The following is an 18106-nucleotide window of genomic DNA, read 5'->3' as shown; positions in this document are numbered from 1 at the left end:
TTTTTTTACATTTTCTTGCCTCCTCCAATCTTGCATCAGTTTCTCAGACACACTGAATTTTGTTTCGGCAGCACAGTTACCAATTATTTTCGCTACTTCAACAACGTGTAATTTAAAACCAGCTTCATATTTTCTTCTGATCGAACGCTCCATCGTAGATAAGGGATGCTCTTACGATAAAGGTGTATGAGGGTGTGAGATACAAAAAACACAAAACAGTGCAAACATCACTTTGGAATAGTTTGAGTATTACAGTGAGGTCACGTAGGCATAATACATAGAAAAAAAGGCAGTGTGCTCCGTGGTTACTCTCTCAGGTGGGCTTTAGCATATCATAATCTCTTGGACCAATAGCGTGAGTTTTCCACATTCAACTCATACGACCGACATTATAAAATACCAAAATTATATGGTATAATCAAGTCCTGACTTATCCGCGAGTATATACGTTACTTATATAGTAGAGTGTATTGAAGTATAGTAGCATGTAGCATGACATAATTTAAACTATAGTCATTATTGACAGCAATAGTGAGATAAGTCATTAGCAAGAGAGATACACTATGAAGGATAGAACAAAGTAAAGCAACAGCAACAAGTATGGCACTTAACATCCAGAATTTTAATTCATGCCGATAGACAGCGTGTTGTAATTAAAAGCAAAGCAAACATATTGCATTTCACTTAGCAGCTGCTCTGAGTGCACTGCATCTGAATGCCAAAACTGAATATAACCAAACTAGCTGTGTGTGGTCTTCAGGATGAAAAACAACCCGAAGACTCCCTAGCTGTTATACTATATTGGTGAACTTGCAGAGGCATCAGCTAAGTGGGCCGGAACAGGTTGTATCTTGTCAAAGACAAACGTGTAGTTGAGTTCAGCTGTAGTATAAATTAAGCAAGACAGACTTGAATCTGTCTCACGCAAACATACAGTAGCCCGTTCTATGAACGTACAACGTGCATGTATTACAAAGCTGAGTTTATCTGCTTGGGTTGAATGAGTACTCAGGTGCATACAAGCGCCGAAAAAATTTAAAAGTGCATGCAAATGCCATCTCACCAAGTGTAAGTCACACTTGTGTAAGCTTCTACGTGTTCCATAGAATTCACACCAACTCCCATGACAGTGGTTATACATTTTTCATATCGCTTTCAGTTGTACAGCCTAGGTCACTATTACATTCTATTATAAACTGCTTTCTCTACATTCTGCATGAAAACATGAGATTAACATTTTTTAAGCCACCACTACAAGGTAAATGGGGTAAGTAACTTTAAAAAAAATATACATTTTCGGTGGAGTATTCATTTAGGAAAGAGCTTAGCATCTCAGAACACCCTTCTAACCAAATGTGCATATAAACACAATATTGCTGCATTAAGATTATTTTTGAATTTCCACTTGAGGAGATATCATTTTTTTGACAGATTAAAAATACAGTATTTCAGCACATAAAATGCAGAAAAAGAGACAGTCCAATATGCACAGAACTTGATTAGTGGTAGACTGGTTTTCCTGTTGACTGTTCCATCCAAAATGCTATCTTCATTAAACATTTTGCACCCATTACTCTTTAATGTAGTAAGGGCCCCTGTTGTGATGTGGGATTTGGCCTATAACTTGATAAATGTTTTGTATGTCTTTATTTATAATTTAGGCAAACCAAGTGGTGAGAGGTATTCGTGTTTAACCCCCGACCCTTTTTACAACTGTTATTTTGTAATTTTATGACAGGATTTGGGGGGATGTGTCTTAAACCAGTTTGATGAGTATTTCTCTGCTAAAGTCTTTGTCTCATTCCCCACACAAAGCCAGGTTAGCTTAACATATGGTCTTGGGGGGTTGAGGTGTTAAAATGTACTATTTCTCTCATTGGTCTGAGATATGGCTGTTTGGAATTGGCTTGTCTCAGAGGCCTTTAAGTACCATGATGTCCTATTGGTTCTAGGAATTGGAGAGAACCTATAAATTTGCTTACTCAACCACATTCTCTCTCACTAACCAACATATGATGAAGAAGCATCTCTCTTGCGAACCTGTGATGATGAAGACAACACAATGAAGAGCACAGCTCAGCGGCCATATTGAACAGGCATGTGGCTGAAAGCTGAGCACCAACGATGCCTTAACTAGAGACATTTTAAGTAACTGCAAGTCTGTGTGCCACCTGAATTACACATCACCATTTTATCAGGTTGTATGGTTGCCAATATTCAAATGTACTTTGCATTTTGTTATTATTTATGAATATTATCAGTAATACATTATTTTATGTGTAACTTAACTCCTGCTTGTCTTTTACTACATCTAATTGCCTGAGGTTATAGATATAGAAGGGAAGGTGGGGAGAAGTTATATACATAAACAGTGGTAAGTCTGTGAGATTAGGCATTCTAAGGCTGCATATTAATAATACAATAGGGGAAAGTAGAGCAATACATATATTACTCTACCAAGATAAAACAATTGGCGTAGTCGGCAGGATTTTGGGGTAACCAAGTTTTGCACCCTGTTTGCAAATACTGTTTTGATGTATGTGTTTGTTTATGTATGTGAATTTTAGGGCACCCAGTGTACAAATGCGGTGGAAGTAAAACATTGTTTGGTTGCTGAATGTAATATAACCAACAAAGTGTAGAGACTTCATGCGTGTCACGAGGGCACCTGCATGTTTGTTAGTGCTGGTGTAGTGAGTCCCTAATTAAAGTGCTAGGGAGTGGTGAAAGATGCATGCGTCATTCATACGGCATTTAAGTGGTTAAAGTGCTAGGGAGTGATGGGACATGCATTCATTATTCATACGGTACTTATTCGTTTAGAATCTTTGTGTATGTATGTGTATGTTTGCTTACAGGGGCAAAAGTAGGCCAACCCATAACGAATTTGGCAAATTGTATTAGAGTAAATTGTAGACTTAGAAATGCCTAAGTTCATTTTAAAGTCAGCCATCTTCCAGTGGAGTGGCAGAGGGAAGCAGGCTAAAGCTAGGAAACCTGTAGTGCAGGTAGAAGCTGAGCTGAGTGTGTCACAAAATGGAAGGGGGCTGGAAGGATTAAAGGCAAGAAAACAGAGATCAGGTTTAAAGAAGACAGCTGCTGTTATAAGAGGTTTACTAGCTTGTATTATTGGTAATAAGGAAGATCATGATAAGGAAGAAAATAGCAAAGTGAATGAAAGTGAAAGTTATGGAATGTTGAGTGAGAGTTTTGAAAGATGTAACAGTTGGTGTGATAATTGTGAAGTGTTAGCATGTAGAACACCCACTGCTAAAGTAGAAAGCAGTGAAAGAAGTGGAAAAAAGAAATGTAAACCGTCCATGGTAAAAGTTAGGGCAATAGTACCCTAAAACATGGGTGGGTGACTTACATGAGACAGATGTGTGCTCAGATAAAGAGTGGGAATGTGAGTGTGAGGAAAAGGAGAGAGATGAAAGGAAGGGAAAACAGCAAGGGTGTTTTCTTCCTTTATTCTCCACTGCACCACAATCTCCAAGTAATTCTGAGGCCTGTCCAGTATTTAAAGAGCATGCTACACTGATAGATATTTCACCACTGTTAGGAAAGGTAACCAGTGCTGCACTGAAATTTGATTTAGGACAAAGAGATCAGATAGAAGGCAGAGGAGCTGGTGAGTGTGAATGGCAATTGTTGACTAGAGGGCATGAACTGGATATTGGCATATTGATACTGAGTAAAGAAAGTGTGGAATTTAAACAAAGAACAATGGAAATGAAAGGAATTCAAGTGCTTGTGTGTGAAAGGTCTGAATGTGCTAGTGCAAGAATGGCTGAGTTGGAAAGAAAGTGCACCAGTTTAGGAGTTGGTTTGAATGAAGGACAAGCCAAAGAACAAAGGATGGGGGATGGTGCAGCAGGAAGTTTTACAAGCTCAGGCAGGAAGCCAGGAATGCACAGGGGTGTGAAGGTCCTAACAGCTGTGCTAGGGCCAGCAGTAATTAAAAAGCACACACACTTAGGTTCAGTAATTCAAACCTGACTGACCAGTTGTTTAAAAAGACAGCCTATGAATCTCCATGCAATAAAATGGAGAAAAGTGAGCTGGTCTTTAGTAAAGAACACAGGTCAGTTTTAGGAAATGCTGGATTTAGAACTTGGATTCTGGAGAGGTTCAGCCCACACTTTCAGGTAGCAGTTACCATACAATAAAAAGGACACACAGGCAATGAAAAAAATAGAAGAGGCGCAGGAAGACAGGAAAGGAAAACAGTTATTTCTGTTTCAATTTTCTGGCCTTTTGCAATAGTGCTACTTCTATTGTAAGGTTTTTATGGACTTTGGTTTGGTGCAGGTAATAAATAGTGAAGGCAATTAGCAGAGTAAAATCCATGCAGGAGATCGGGTTACCATTGGCACATTGGAGTGGCATGGCACTAGTGCCAAGCTGTTCCAATGAATGCCTGGAAGCAAAGTTTGAGTTTTGGCACCAGGTCGACAGCCAAGAAAATGAGATGGACAGAAACTGCTTTGTCACCTTCCATTTTGCAGACCTGCCTACATAGTGGAATGAAAAAAAAAAAGACAGAGGAACCGACAAAGAGACCAAGCAAAGACAAAGACATGAAGACGAACTGAAGAGACAGCAAGAAAAGACACTTACTGGGGTTTAAGTGAGTAACAAGTCCACAAGTCATGCAATAATAAGGCTAGTCACAATAGCTATAGTTTAAAAGGAAAGGTTTGTTCATTACTGCAGCAAATTTATATTCCAAGGGGTGGAAACTGAACAAACCAGTTAGGAATGCCAAAATAAGGGGATTATTTTGGCTCATAAAGTATACATTCTGGGTATTAATTAATTAAGTGGGATAATTAATATAAAAGTATACTGAGCAAATTGGTGAACTTTTCAGGAAAGCAGGTGCAGCTGATACATTTGCAAGACATATGGGCTCCGATGTTTAGGTATAGTCTAATTGGGAAAATGGAAGCCCTGCTGAGATTGTCGGCTGTGGTACAGGCACAGGACCAGTGGGCCAATTCTGAACTGAGGTGTTTAGCACAACGAGTATGCATATGGTGAGCAAACAACTCTTGGGGTGGCCTACGGGGGGAATGATGAGAGTTGCATAGCTTTGATGTCTCATGGTGGTGATGCCAGCCTATACTGGTAAAGGCTGATGGCAGTCAAGAGTTGCACCATGGGTAGGAAAGCACAAGAGGCAACTAAGTCAACCCCAAATGTGTGCAGAGGGGCCACAAATGTTGGTTTGTGAACAGTTTATGCAGTGGCACATGTGCTGTCACTTGGGCAGAAGTGGTTGTACTGGCACCTGTGGCATGTTACCTTTGAAATTTTGATGTTAATTGTACAGCTGCATATGCTTAAACAGATAGTTTGGGACATGGGTCTAATTAGCAGTTAGACACAAAACAAGCACAGATTAAAAATTCACACAATAGACTAAATTGTAGTGGGCTAGTTTAGTGGAAGGTGTGGACTTGTCTCATTTTGAACCACCAGATCTGATGACATATGAAGACTGCAGAAAGAAAGAGTTGAAGCAAGCCGGAGCAGATACAAGTCATCAGGAGCGCTTCCAAGTTCTTCAGATTGTCTTTGAAATAAGGAAGATATGTAATGGACAAATGGTCACGGACAAATTTTAACACTGGAAGAGCAAATACTGCCAATCAATGCACAAGTTATGCATCAGACTCATTAATCAATTTAAAGACATTGTACAAAACATTCATCAGGGTGGAGTGTTGTGATGTGGGATTTTGCCTATAACTTGATAAATGTTTTGTATGTCTTTATTTATAATTTAGGCAAACCAAGTGGTGAGAGGTATTCGTTTTGGCCCCCATTTTTACGACTGTCTTTTTGTAATTTTATGACAGGATTTGGGGGGGATGTGTCTTAAACCAGTTTGATGAGTATTTCTCTGCTAAAGTCTTTGTCTCATCCTCCACACAAAGCCAGGTTAGCTTAACATATGGTCTTGGGGGTTGAGGTGTTAAAATGTACTATTTTTCTCATTGGTCTGAGATATGGCTGTTTGGAATTGGCTTGTCTCAGAGGCCTTCAAGTACCATGATGTCCTATTGGTTCTAGGAATTGGACAGAAAACCTATAAATTTGCTTGCTCAACCACATTCTCTCTCTCTAACCAACATATGATGAAGAAGCATCTCTCTTGCTAACCTGTGATGATGAAGACAACACAATGAAGAGCACAGCTCAACAGCGCCATATTGAACAGACATGTGGCTGAAAGCTGAGCACCAACGATGCCTTAACTAGAGACATTTTAAGTAACTACAAGTCTTTCTAGGGGGAAAGTAGAGCAATACATATATTACTCTACCAAGATAAAACAGCCCCCATGAAGCACTGAGGGTAAGGTGTGAGCTGATGCTACATTTTTTTTCAAACAACCTGAATCCGGTTAAATTAAATGGTTTCTTTTTCCAAGACTGCAATAAGGTTTTCAAAATGACTGACACAGAGGAATTTTGGGAGAAAGTATATGCGTGTGCATTAGCTGGCTAAACTAATGTAACATCCAACTGGTCACAAATACGCTGTGTGCCTGGTAATTACCTGTACAGAGGAGAGCAGAGAGAGAAGTCTTAAAAGCATGCAATCATTTAAACCTCAAGAATGCTGTCTAATTTCAGTGAGCTGCTTTTTGTCACAAGTCTTGACAAGCATATCATTGAAAAGGTTAGCAGAAAAAGGCCTTTTAAAAGCAAATAACTGTAGGTGATTTAAAGTGGCAAGTTATAATTGTTTATGCCATGTGCTTGGAAAAGACAGTGTGTCACTGCTGTGAACTAAAAAGCAATGATTTTGCCGATGTAATTGCTACATGTTTCTAATTGTTTTAACGCTTTGCTTGTTTGCTTCGCAGTTCAATTATACAGTTTACAGTCAGCAGCCCACACTAAAGTAATATTCACTCCACTAGGTGGCAGAAGACACACTTTGGCTTCAGTTTGCAAGCTGGCAATCATAGATGACACATGAATCAATTATGCATTAAACCAAAGCCTTAACCACATGACTTTCTCTCTGCATTCACTTTATTAGACTTATGTAATGTGGAAGTATTGGGTACACATCTTTCCAGGCTGCAAACACCTGTCCAAAAACTATTAAAAGAAAGTGGATAAATTATAATGATCTAAACTAATGTTTAGAAGAAAAATATGTAGAAAACAAACTATTATTAAACTGCATCTGACTTTTAGGCTTATGTCTGGATGGTGAAGTGGGGTGGCTCTCTATCTCCTTCCCTTCCCAGTAAATAGCATTCACTCTGTCACATCAATTTCCTCTCTATGTCCACGTTCTGTCTTGATTGCTTTCTTGTATAATGGTCTCACTGGGGCCTTGTCACTGCCTGCATCTAGTTTTCTGTTTTTGTTGCCTAACTTTGTCCTTTATCATTTTCAGTTAAGTTTTGTTATGATTAGAGTTTATTTTGAAATTTCCCAGGCTTTTAATTTGTAGAGTTTTTACATGCAAGGAATTTAATTCTGTGGTTATTTTCTTGGTTAGAGTCTTCATTTGGAAATAAACTTTTATTTAATGCCACTTGTTATGGGGTGGCCATTTTGTGGTTTCAGTCATCATGAGGCAGGTCCAGGTTACAAGGAGAGTGGCATCTAGGGTCATGACATCAGAGGTAATTGCTCAGGGCACGATGCTGACATTCTCATGAGATACTAACCATCCATGGTTTCTTTTAATCTGTGGGAAAAATATACCCAGGACACAAACTATGGGTGACAGGAGCTCTTTGACATTTAATTTCTTGGCCAAATAATTTCCAAGAAGCAACAACAGTAGCCTGCTATTTTAGGTGCTGGTATCTCAAAACATATCCCTATTGTGTTGGTATGTGTAGAGTTCATGAGTTACGGCTGAATTGGTTTGTTGTATTCATTACATGTGTGAATACAGTGGTGATCAGCTCCAAAAGGAACTGTGGAAATCATTTCTTCAACAGCATCATCAGATTTGAGGATTTAACATAATGTTTATGATATTTCAGGTGAGAAAGGATGACTTGACCAAGATCTTCAGAACTGTCAGTTTGTTATCTTTGATGATGCTGTTAATTGGAGTTTTGGTTTGTTTGGCTTATGGAGTGATTCTCAAATGAGAATACATGTCTTGTGGGCAACCCATTAAAAAAGTGTGTAGTGAATAAAGGCAAAATCATGTGCCGCAGATGCTATATCCACAGAGCTTCTTCCTAAAACACCTGCCCCCAGTTTCTCCAGTCTGTGTGTTTTCAAAAGGCTGATGGGGTTTCATGGAGAGAGGAAATGATACTGAACAAAAGACTTGACTTTTGTAGCAGGTTATGTTTATTTTTAAAATGTACAATGTGCTCTCTGCACACACAACACACATTAATATGTCTAATAGGGCTTTTGACTGTAGATGGTTCATCAGAAGCTTGCAGTTTGTTGGATCGGGTTAACTAGAGCACCTTTGAACTTTGCAGTTCAAAATCACTGCTCCTACTTTAAGTGCTGCGTACATTAGGGATTGGATTGGGTTGTAAATGTGACACTCAGCCGTCTAATTGTCCTCACTCAATTTTAAGCAAAATCCACTCATGGTTATCTTGAGACATATGTATTATACAGTGCATCCGGAAAGTATTCACAGCGCATCACTTTTTCCATATTTTCTTATGTTACAGCCTTATTCCAAAATGGATTAAATTCATTTTTCTCCTCAGAATTCTACACACAACACCCCATAGTGTCAACGCGAAAAAAGTTTACTTGAGGTTTTTGCAAATTTATTAAAAATAAAAAAAACTGAGAAATCCCATGTACATAAGTATTCACAGCCTTTAATCAATACTTTGTCGATGCACCTTTGGCAGCAATTATAGCCTCAAGTCTTTTTGAATATGATGCCACAAGCTTGGCTCGCCTATCCTTGGCCAGTTTCGCCCATTTCTCTTTGCAGCACCTCTCATGCTCCATCAGGTTGGATGGGAAGCGTCAGTGCACAGCCATTTTAAGATCTCTCCAGAGATGTTCAATCGGATTCAAGTCTGGGCTCTGGCTGGGCCACTCAAGGACATTCACAGAGTTGTCCTGAAGCCACTCCTTTGATATCTTGGCTGTGTGCTTAGGGTCATTGTCCTGCTGAAAGATGAACCGTCACCCTAGTCTGAGGTCAAGAGCGCTCTGGAGCAGGTTTTCATCCAGTATGTCTCTGTACATTGCTGCAGTCATCTTTCCCTTTATCCTGACTAGTCTCCCAGTTCCTGCCGCTGAAAAACATCCCCACAGCATGATGCTGCCACCACCATGCTTCACTGTAGGGATGGTATTGGCCTGGTGATAAGCGGTGCCTGGTTTCCTCCAAATGTAACGCATGGGATTCACACCGAACAGTTCAACATTTGTCTCATCAGACCAGAGAATTTTGTTTCTCATGGTCCGAGAGTCCTTCAGGTGCCTTTTGGCAAACTCCAGGTGGGCTGCCATGTGCCTTTTACTAAGGAGTGGCTTCCGTCTGGACACTCTACCATACAGGCCTGATTGGTGGATTGCTGCAGAGATGGTTGTCCTTCTGGAAGGTTCTCCTCTCTCCACAGAGGACCTCTGGAGCTCTGACAGAGTGACCATCGGGTTCTTGGTTACCTCCCTGACTAAGGCCCTTCTCCCCTTATCGCTCAGTTTAGATGGCCGGCCAGCTCTAGGAAGAGTCCTGGTGGTTTCGAACTTCTTCCACTTACGGATGATGGAGGCCACTGTGCTTATTGGGACCTTCAAAGTAGCAGAAATTTTTCTGTAACCTTCCCCAGATTTGTGCCTTGAGACAATCCTGTCTCAGAGGTCTACAGACAATTCCTTTGACTTCATGCTTGGTTTGTGCTCTGACATGAACTGTCAACTGTGGGACCTTATATAGACAGTTGTGTGCCTTTTCAAATCGTGTCCAATCAACTGAATTTACCACAGGTGGACTCCAATTAAGCTGCAGTGCCTTTCCAAATCATGTCCAATTAACTGAATTTACCACAGGTGGACTCAAATTAAGCTGCAGAAACATCTCAAGGATGATCAGGGGAAACAGGATGCACCTGAGCTCAATTTTGTGCTTCATGGCAATAGCTGTGAATACTAATGTACATGTGCTTTTTCAATTTTTTTATTTTTAATAAATTTACAAAAATCTCAAGTAAACTTTTTTCACGTTGTCATTATGGGGTGTTGTGTGTAGAATTCTAAGGAAAAAATGAATTTAATCCATTTTGGAATAAGGTTGTAACATAACAAAATGTGGAAAAAGTGATGCGCTATATATATAATTTATATTAGGCCTAGGAAAGTTAACATATTAATTTTTGCAATTAATGTGGCTTGATTAATGCATTAAAAATATTGTCATATTCAGGGCTGGCCACGAACAATAATACAAAAAAGTGTGTATCTAAAGAATTACATACACATCCACTACCGTGTTTATATATTAGGCTTAAATATTTTATGAAATTTTCATTTAAAGGTTTAAAGTTTTGTATTATGCCGTTCACAGTGTTATGCCACATGTCAGTACGTAGCATGGGTGTTCATTTTCTTCATTTATATATACTGACATAAGTGCAGGGGGTGTGGGGTTTGTGGCAGTCCTGGTGCAATGCTAAAGAAAAAATGCAATGGTAAAAATTACACTTTTTTTTTTCTTTTCATGTTTCTGTAAGAAAAAAATCAAATCAATGTCATATCATGTAAGTAAGTTATCATTGACTGCCACTAAAACCAAAATAAGTTGCTTGTACCTCTGTATTTACTCACCAGTCTGCCAGGTAGCTTACAGTGCTAACTATCCATCCATCCATTATCCAACCCGCTATATCCTAACTACAGTGTCACAGGGGTCTGCTGGAGCCAATCCCAGCCAACACAGGGTGCAAGGCAGGAAAAAAAAACCCTGGGCAGGGCGCCAGCCCACCGCAGTACAGTGCTAACTACCATAATATAATACAAAATTTTATGAAACAGAAATGTAATGATTATCCCTACCCATTATTCCAGTTTGTAGTATCTTCACTAATTTATGGAAAGAACGGAACACAACCATCCAATTAATGCACTGTTTCAGTTTTTAAGCAAGATAGCAGCGATGGAGGATCTCTTTTAGCATGCCAGGAGCAAAGGTGTAGGTGGAGAAGTGTTTTCTAACCGTTTTTCTGTGGTGCCATGTTTTTATAACCCAAAATATCCCAAGACACACCATGATTCTACCAACCACAAAAGCATCAAATCTCTTAGATATGCTAAACTGTCAGAAGGGGCAGGAGAGGGAACAGCAAAAAAAAGCAGCTTGGAGTAAAGTATAATCATCAAGTCATTGATGGCAATGATAGTACTTTTAACACAGGTTTTAATCTTTGCCTATTAAAGAGATGCACATTCTTTCAATTAAATCAGTCTTTAGCAATGTGTTCAAAGTCCACAATCATTTTAATCATTTTGACTTTGTTACCTCTATATCTCACATGCTATACCACTTTAAGAATTAATACATTGGCTTCATTCTCTTATTGCCTGCTTTTCAACTTGCCTTTTAGAAAGGCAGTCAAATTCAGGTTGCACTTGCTCATGTAGTATTTAGGTTAAACTATGCCATTAATTTTTTTTTTAATTCCTTTGTGTTGATTCCACATTAAATTTGTGATTCTGTATTTACTTAATGATTATGTAATAATTTTAAAATGACATGTTAGATGTGATTAATCGCAATTATACATTACATTAATGCATTTAAATAGTTAATTTTTGCTGATTAAATACCAGCCCTAATTTATTTACATTGATATATAGATACTGTACATTTGTGTATAAATTTAAATATTGTATGTGTGTGTATATATATATATATATATATATATATATATACACAAATACACAATATTTAAATTTATACACATACATATCTGAAGCCTCATTATTATACATAAACAGAAGCTATGGAGTGTACTGCTGTATAGCAATATTCATGTTGTACTGAGTTTAACATACTGCATAAACATCAAAGGTTGATGAAAAGGTGCAGTAGTGAACCATTCAGGAATTCTTAGCTTTTGACAAAGTAGGCCAAAGAAAAACATCATAAATATATTTGTCACCACATACAGCAGTTTTAGATTTTCTTGTTTCATTTCTTCGAAATATGCTGGAAACATCCCTGTATTAAACATCTTGTGACTAATGTGGTTTATTTCACAAACATGAATAGGTTTATTTCAAGTAAATAGTAAAAGGAAAAGGGAAAATGGCCAAAAGGACAGCAAAAACATTGCATCTGTGATGTGACTAATATTATGATGATTTCAGAACTACACGTATTCTTATTTACAAGGTTATTCTTTTCTATATGTCTCTTATTGGGAATACCTTTAACATCCATATACAATGGCATTTAAATAAAATGAAGAGTTATAAATCATCAAATTAAGAAGTTTCAAGGTAAGGTTGTTATGCTCACTACTCATAGCGCTGAAGAGTGGTGATTTGTTAAATGTTGATTAGCATATGCAAATAAGAATTTCACTAATTCTATAAACGTGGCCTTATAGCTTAAAACCCTGTCAAGATTTAAACAAAATCTTGTCTATGTCTGAGCAGTGATCAAGACGATTTATTTCACCTAGTCTCAGTCTTTGATCTTTCATAGCTAAGTGTGGTGGCGTTTGGGTCATATACAGCAGTGAGTTCTCAATGTTGTGTCCTCAGGCCCCCTGGCGCTGCAAGTTTTTGTTCCAAGCAGTTGCTCAATTAGTCAGTCATTGTTGTCCTTTAATTGATCTCATTGTTTAAGTAGCTGACACGTTTTTTTTCCTTTTGTTTCACATTTACAAAAGTGCAGTACTGTCACATTTACGCTTACAGGAAATTAAGACATTTTTGTATTTTTTTCCATACCTTTAAATGTTTAGCTTGATTTGTTATTTTTGTTTCACTTCTTTTGTGGAGTTTGCTCTTAATTATATCTGAATACTGACAATTAATTTTGAATAAAGCAGACACAGGCCAAATGACTCTGAAAAGAGCAACTACTTCAGCGCTACCCACTTATGTGCGTATTAAGAAATAGTTGTCTAATTAACCAGAACAATAAAAAAATTAAAAATAAATATTTCAAAGAAAAAAATCACTCATCTAACACATAAATTTCTGCTTTATTCAGTAAAAGTACAGTTTAACTAGACTGTAAATTTCAAATGGTTGTCAGAAACTGGGAAATAATGGCTTGCTTAGTTAAGGTAGGAGTCCAATTAAGAAAAGAAATGGGTCGAAACAAAAACCTGTAGCCACAGGGGACACCCATGACTGAATCTGAATGCTTAGAACCAAAGGCCTAATCGTCACAATAAAGACAGAAAACCACTTCAGGCAGCTCAATGAAAATGAGATAGAAAAGCACAAGTTAAGGAATGATACAGGAAAATATCCAAATCACTAAATATCCCTTGGAGTCAGTTAAAGCAACAAAATAATAAAAAGAGAATGACACAGCTGTTAATCTGCCCAAGCCAGGCTGTTCACAAAAATGTAGTGAAAATGTAAGAAGAAGACTTGTGAGGGAACCTAACCAAGAGGTCTGTGATAACTCTTAAGGAGCAGTGGGTCAGCAGGAGAGACTGCATACACTGGTTGCCTGGGTGCTTCGCAAGTCACAATGCTATGGAAAAGTGGCAATGAAAAAGTCAATGTTTAAAAAAAAAAATAACTTACAGAGGTTTTGACAAAAGACAAAGGAATGGGGACACTTAACACAGCTGGAAGATGGTTTTATGGTTTGATTAGACCAAAATTGAGCTTTTTGGCCATAAGACTAAATGCCACATTTGATGTAAGCCAAACACTCCATATTATTGAAAATACACCATTCCCAGTCTGAGGCATGATGGTGGCAGCATCATGTTGAAGGGATGCTTCTCAGCAGAATGCCCTGGAAGCCTTGTGAGGGTAAGAGGGTAAAAAGAATGCAGCAAAATACAGTATAGGGAAATCATGGAGCAAACCCTGATGCAGTCTGGAACAAACCTGCAACCTTAGGATGAGATTTGTCTTCCAGCAAGACAGCAACCCTAAGCATAAAACTAAAACTACACAGAAATAGCTTAAAAACAACAATGACAATGTGCTCTGAAGAGCTCAATCCAATTTACAATTTCTGGCTGGACATGAAAAAAGCTGTTTACTCATAATCCCAAAGAATTATCAGCTTGATCAGTTTTGCAGAAAAGAATGTGGAAAATCTGCAGTGTCCAAATATACAAAGCTGAGAGAGACCTGTCCACATAGACAGAGGACTGTCATGGCTGCCAAAGGTGCATCTACCAAATACTGACTTGAAGAGGGGGAATCATTTATTTTATGTGTTTATATTTATAACTAATTTAGGTCACTTCGCAGAAATCTGTTTCCACTTTGACATTAAAGTGCCATTTTCTGTTGATGTGTGCCAGAAACACCAAATTAAATCCAATGTGATTCAGTGTTGTACAACAATAAAATGTGAAAACTTCCAAGAGGGTGAAAGCTTTTCATTGGCACTGTATGAATGTTTCTGCTTCTAAAGCAATGTATTGTATTAATTTTAAACAGATAACCTGTATATGATTTTTTTGTTTATTTAAGCTAAACTCAACAAATCGCAGCACCACAATATAATTTATGGCAAGCTAAAAGACACCCCATGAATTTCCTAAACCTAGCTTATCAGTAGTTGACTAGATTATTATCTAGAAGATAGATAATAAGATCACAGAAGGCTAATTTTATTATGCTTTTAGGATTTTCTTACCAGCCAGCCAATTGGTGGAGAAGTGCTGCAGAAATGTGATTGGGATGCAGACAAGAGAGATGAGAAGATCACTGAGGGCCAATGAGCAAACAAAAAAGGTGCTGGTGGACTTCAGAGCTTTTTTGCGGCAGAGCAGGAGCAGTACAGCGATATTTCCACCCAGTGCTACAGAAAATATTGCCATGTACAGAATACCAAAAATTGGCTGAAGAATAGTTGGTAGTCTTGGCACAAAAACCAAAGGTTGTAATTGAAACATTGTGATGAATTGGTCTCGGGACAAATTGTACTTCTGTAGCAGGAGTTCCAGCACTTCAGGGGTGATGTTCATCTTTCAGTGTGAGGTGCACCAGTGGTCGGATGAATAAGCTTTGCTAAATGGCAGGCAGCTTCCAGATCTCTGGGCTTTCACTGGAAAGGCATTGATATTATTACCAAAGATATCTTTTACTGTTTGAAATCAAAACACAAAGTACATGTGTTTAGTGGGTTATGTTTTGTTTCATTCTCTGGCTCTACATGTTCTCACAAAATCCTGCTCCGTTTTGGACAATGTTCAATAAAGCTGGGTGTCATTCATTACAGATTAAGAATATAATAATGATAAATATGAAAACAGCAGCAATATACTTTAAGATAATATTCTTCATTCTTTTACTGTCAGTTCCAGCTGCCTTTTCTTGAGCTGAAGAAACTTAGAATAATTTGGTACTTTCTCGGCCGCCCTCTGCTTTGGCCTCATATACCAGAACATATGACTAAGAAGACGATGAAGAAATCTCTGCTTATAACACGTTCTTTGAAGTACAATCTCTATTCATTTGTAAATGCCAAAGAAGAGCACAAAGATGGTCATTTATTTTGTAACTAGTAGAATCTTGATACAGCCAAAGCCTGTAGGACTGCTATCTCTGCTGTATTGGATGACTAAAATGCTATGAGAAAACTCAGCAAACAACAGATTCTGTCATAATACTGGATGTCTAATGGTGGTCAGGCTGCAAATCATTATGTGCCAGATTAGCATCACATACACACAAAGACAGACCACCCTTTTTACAAGTCATAATACAGGCCACGTTCAGATTTATTAGCAAGAGGTTATTCTGTTTTTCCCGACATGTCCGACGTGTTAAAATTTGTCAACAGTTTGATGCCTCCTTTTGCACTTAGTTAAAGAATCAGACTGCTTGGTGTGACTGGTGGGCCAATACTATGCAGAATGCAAAGCCTACATCCAACTCTGAGAGCAGTAACTGGTTAGAATTCTACATTAAATTATCAGCAACAAAGAAGTAAATTGTATGCATAATAAATTTGCACAATGCCTGTCACTGTAAATAATCAATACTTAAATGAATGTCACCAATCTTCTTTGGGGTAATTTGGTTAATACATGTTGATCAATACTTTTCACAGATTACAATGTGAAGTTCTGTTTTCTCCTGGGATGCCTTAACCTTCATCAAGTTAGTTAATAACTTCTGGAAACGGATGTGAGTGATGCAGCTCCTTTAATTCTGCTTTATATGCTTGCCCAATGCAAATACGTCCTGCACCTGAATTGGCTGCCTGATTCTATTATCGATTCTTCAAAGTACTGTACTCCAGACCTGAGAAAGAGAAAAAAGAAAAAAATAATGATGAAGTAAGTATGTGAATGGATGAACTAAAGCAGTGTTTCTCAACCCTTTTTGGTGTTGTAACCCACTTTTTCACATTCGAGTATCTTTTTCTTCTGGGTTGGTCCTGGAGTCTACACCTGACATGCCCCACTCACATACCACTACCATTATTAACAATAGGAACTTGTAACCCACCAGCGGCAGCCCACTGGTTGGGAAACACTGAACTTAACAACTTTTAGAGTATATTATACAACCGTAGCCATTGAAATCCTGATGCCTGTCATATTAAGATGTTGTATAATTAACCCTTTCGGCCCTGACATCCTATTACTAGTACATATATATGCAGCTGTTTTTGTAAAGCACAGATACATTTGCAACTGTTTGAACCGGGCATGCTACTATTAGCGTAGACTGGAGAGACTGGTTTACATTCCACAAAACACAGTAGTGAAAATAGATGCTTCTGGACTGTGCGCACCACTTTCAATTTCATTTCTTCAAGAAGACCAAAGTATTTGGCAGCTATTGTATAATAATAGTGATCATTTTTTGTTTGTTTTTTTTTTTTTTTTGAGTTTACTAGACACCCCAAAGGTAGAATATCTCACAAAATAATTTTTCCCAGAAAATCCAGAGTTGAAAGGGTTAAGAAAAGGATTTATTTGCTTTAACATCCATTTACTTACTCACAACTGTAATAGCTATGCATAAAAGAAAAATAGTGTTAGTACAAAAAGACAGATAAAAAAACAAACTCATAAACATGACACTGAAGAAACTGAAGAAGTCAATTATTTTGTTTTTTAAATGTTCTTCATTCGTAAAATTTAAAAAGGTGTGACACGTCTGCAGAATGGATAAAACAAGTTAGCCTATTTTTTATAAGCTCTTACTATTTTTAAACAAGTGTCTGGAGCCTTTACCACTTCCATATTTCTTTATGGCTGACACAGTACTGACAAGTTTTAATGACTAGGGGAGATAGGGCTTAAATCTTGGCCTCGTCAATACCTACAGTTGGGATCATCAATTAGTGTCTGATGGGCCATGCAAGTTTTCTCTGCCTCCAAGTCATCTTCTAGCACATTTTTAAGGTATAATAAAATCTAGAACACACAGTCTATAAAGGTCAGGCATCTACAAAATTAGACATATGTAGAGTCTGTATGGGCCATGTGCTGAATTCATGTTAACAATGCATAAGGCCTGAGAGAAAATTCAAAACAAAATTAAATAACTGATTTGAAGTTTGTCACTTTAATGTCAGAGTTTGTAACTTGCAAAATTAACTCATAACAAGATAATTAAAGCTACTCCATGCCATTACATAGTCAGCACAGAGAAGCTGGAACTCTTCAAAACAAAGGGCATAAACAACTGCAAAGTGAGACTTAGAGCAAAAGGGGCAGGTGCTCAGGTATCCTCACAATGCTGTCTGCACCTGCAGTGCATGAAGTGGAACCAAATTATTGCCAGTGCTCTCTTTATGGCAAACCCTCATTAAGTTGTATTGCGAGAAACCGTGCTGTTGGGATGAAACTTACATTGCTGTGTTGTAGCAGCACTACTTAAAATTGCCTACAACTCCCAACATTCCTGGTAGTGTTACACCATTGGGCAGCTTCAGAGGGTGTACGAGCTGCTGGGAAGGAAGCTCA

The 18106-nt window shown here is 38.1% G+C and overlaps 1 protein-coding gene across 1 annotated transcript in view; it reads right to left on the bottom strand.

Moving 5' to 3' along the window:
- Nucleotides 1-15631, bottom strand: part of LOC120539491 (pyroglutamylated RF-amide peptide receptor) — a 66802-nt gene extending 51171 nt beyond the window's left edge. Inside the window, exon 1 of the mRNA XM_039769596.1 lies at nt 14818-15631. Within this exon, the coding sequence (XP_039625530.1) occupies nt 14818-15148 (331 nt within the window). The 5' untranslated portion in view covers nt 15149-15631. The remainder of the gene's footprint in view (nt 1-14817) is intronic.
- Nucleotides 15632-18106: the final 2475 nt, after the last annotated feature.

The sequence above is a fragment of the Polypterus senegalus genome, chromosome 11 (genome assembly GCF_016835505.1).
Source record: "Polypterus senegalus isolate Bchr_013 chromosome 11, ASM1683550v1, whole genome shotgun sequence".
In the NCBI taxonomy this organism is placed as follows: Eukaryota; Metazoa; Chordata; class Cladistia; order Polypteriformes; family Polypteridae; genus Polypterus; species Polypterus senegalus.
The sequence above is the reverse complement of the archived record's forward strand: the minus strand, read 5'-3'. Positions and strand labels throughout refer to the sequence as shown.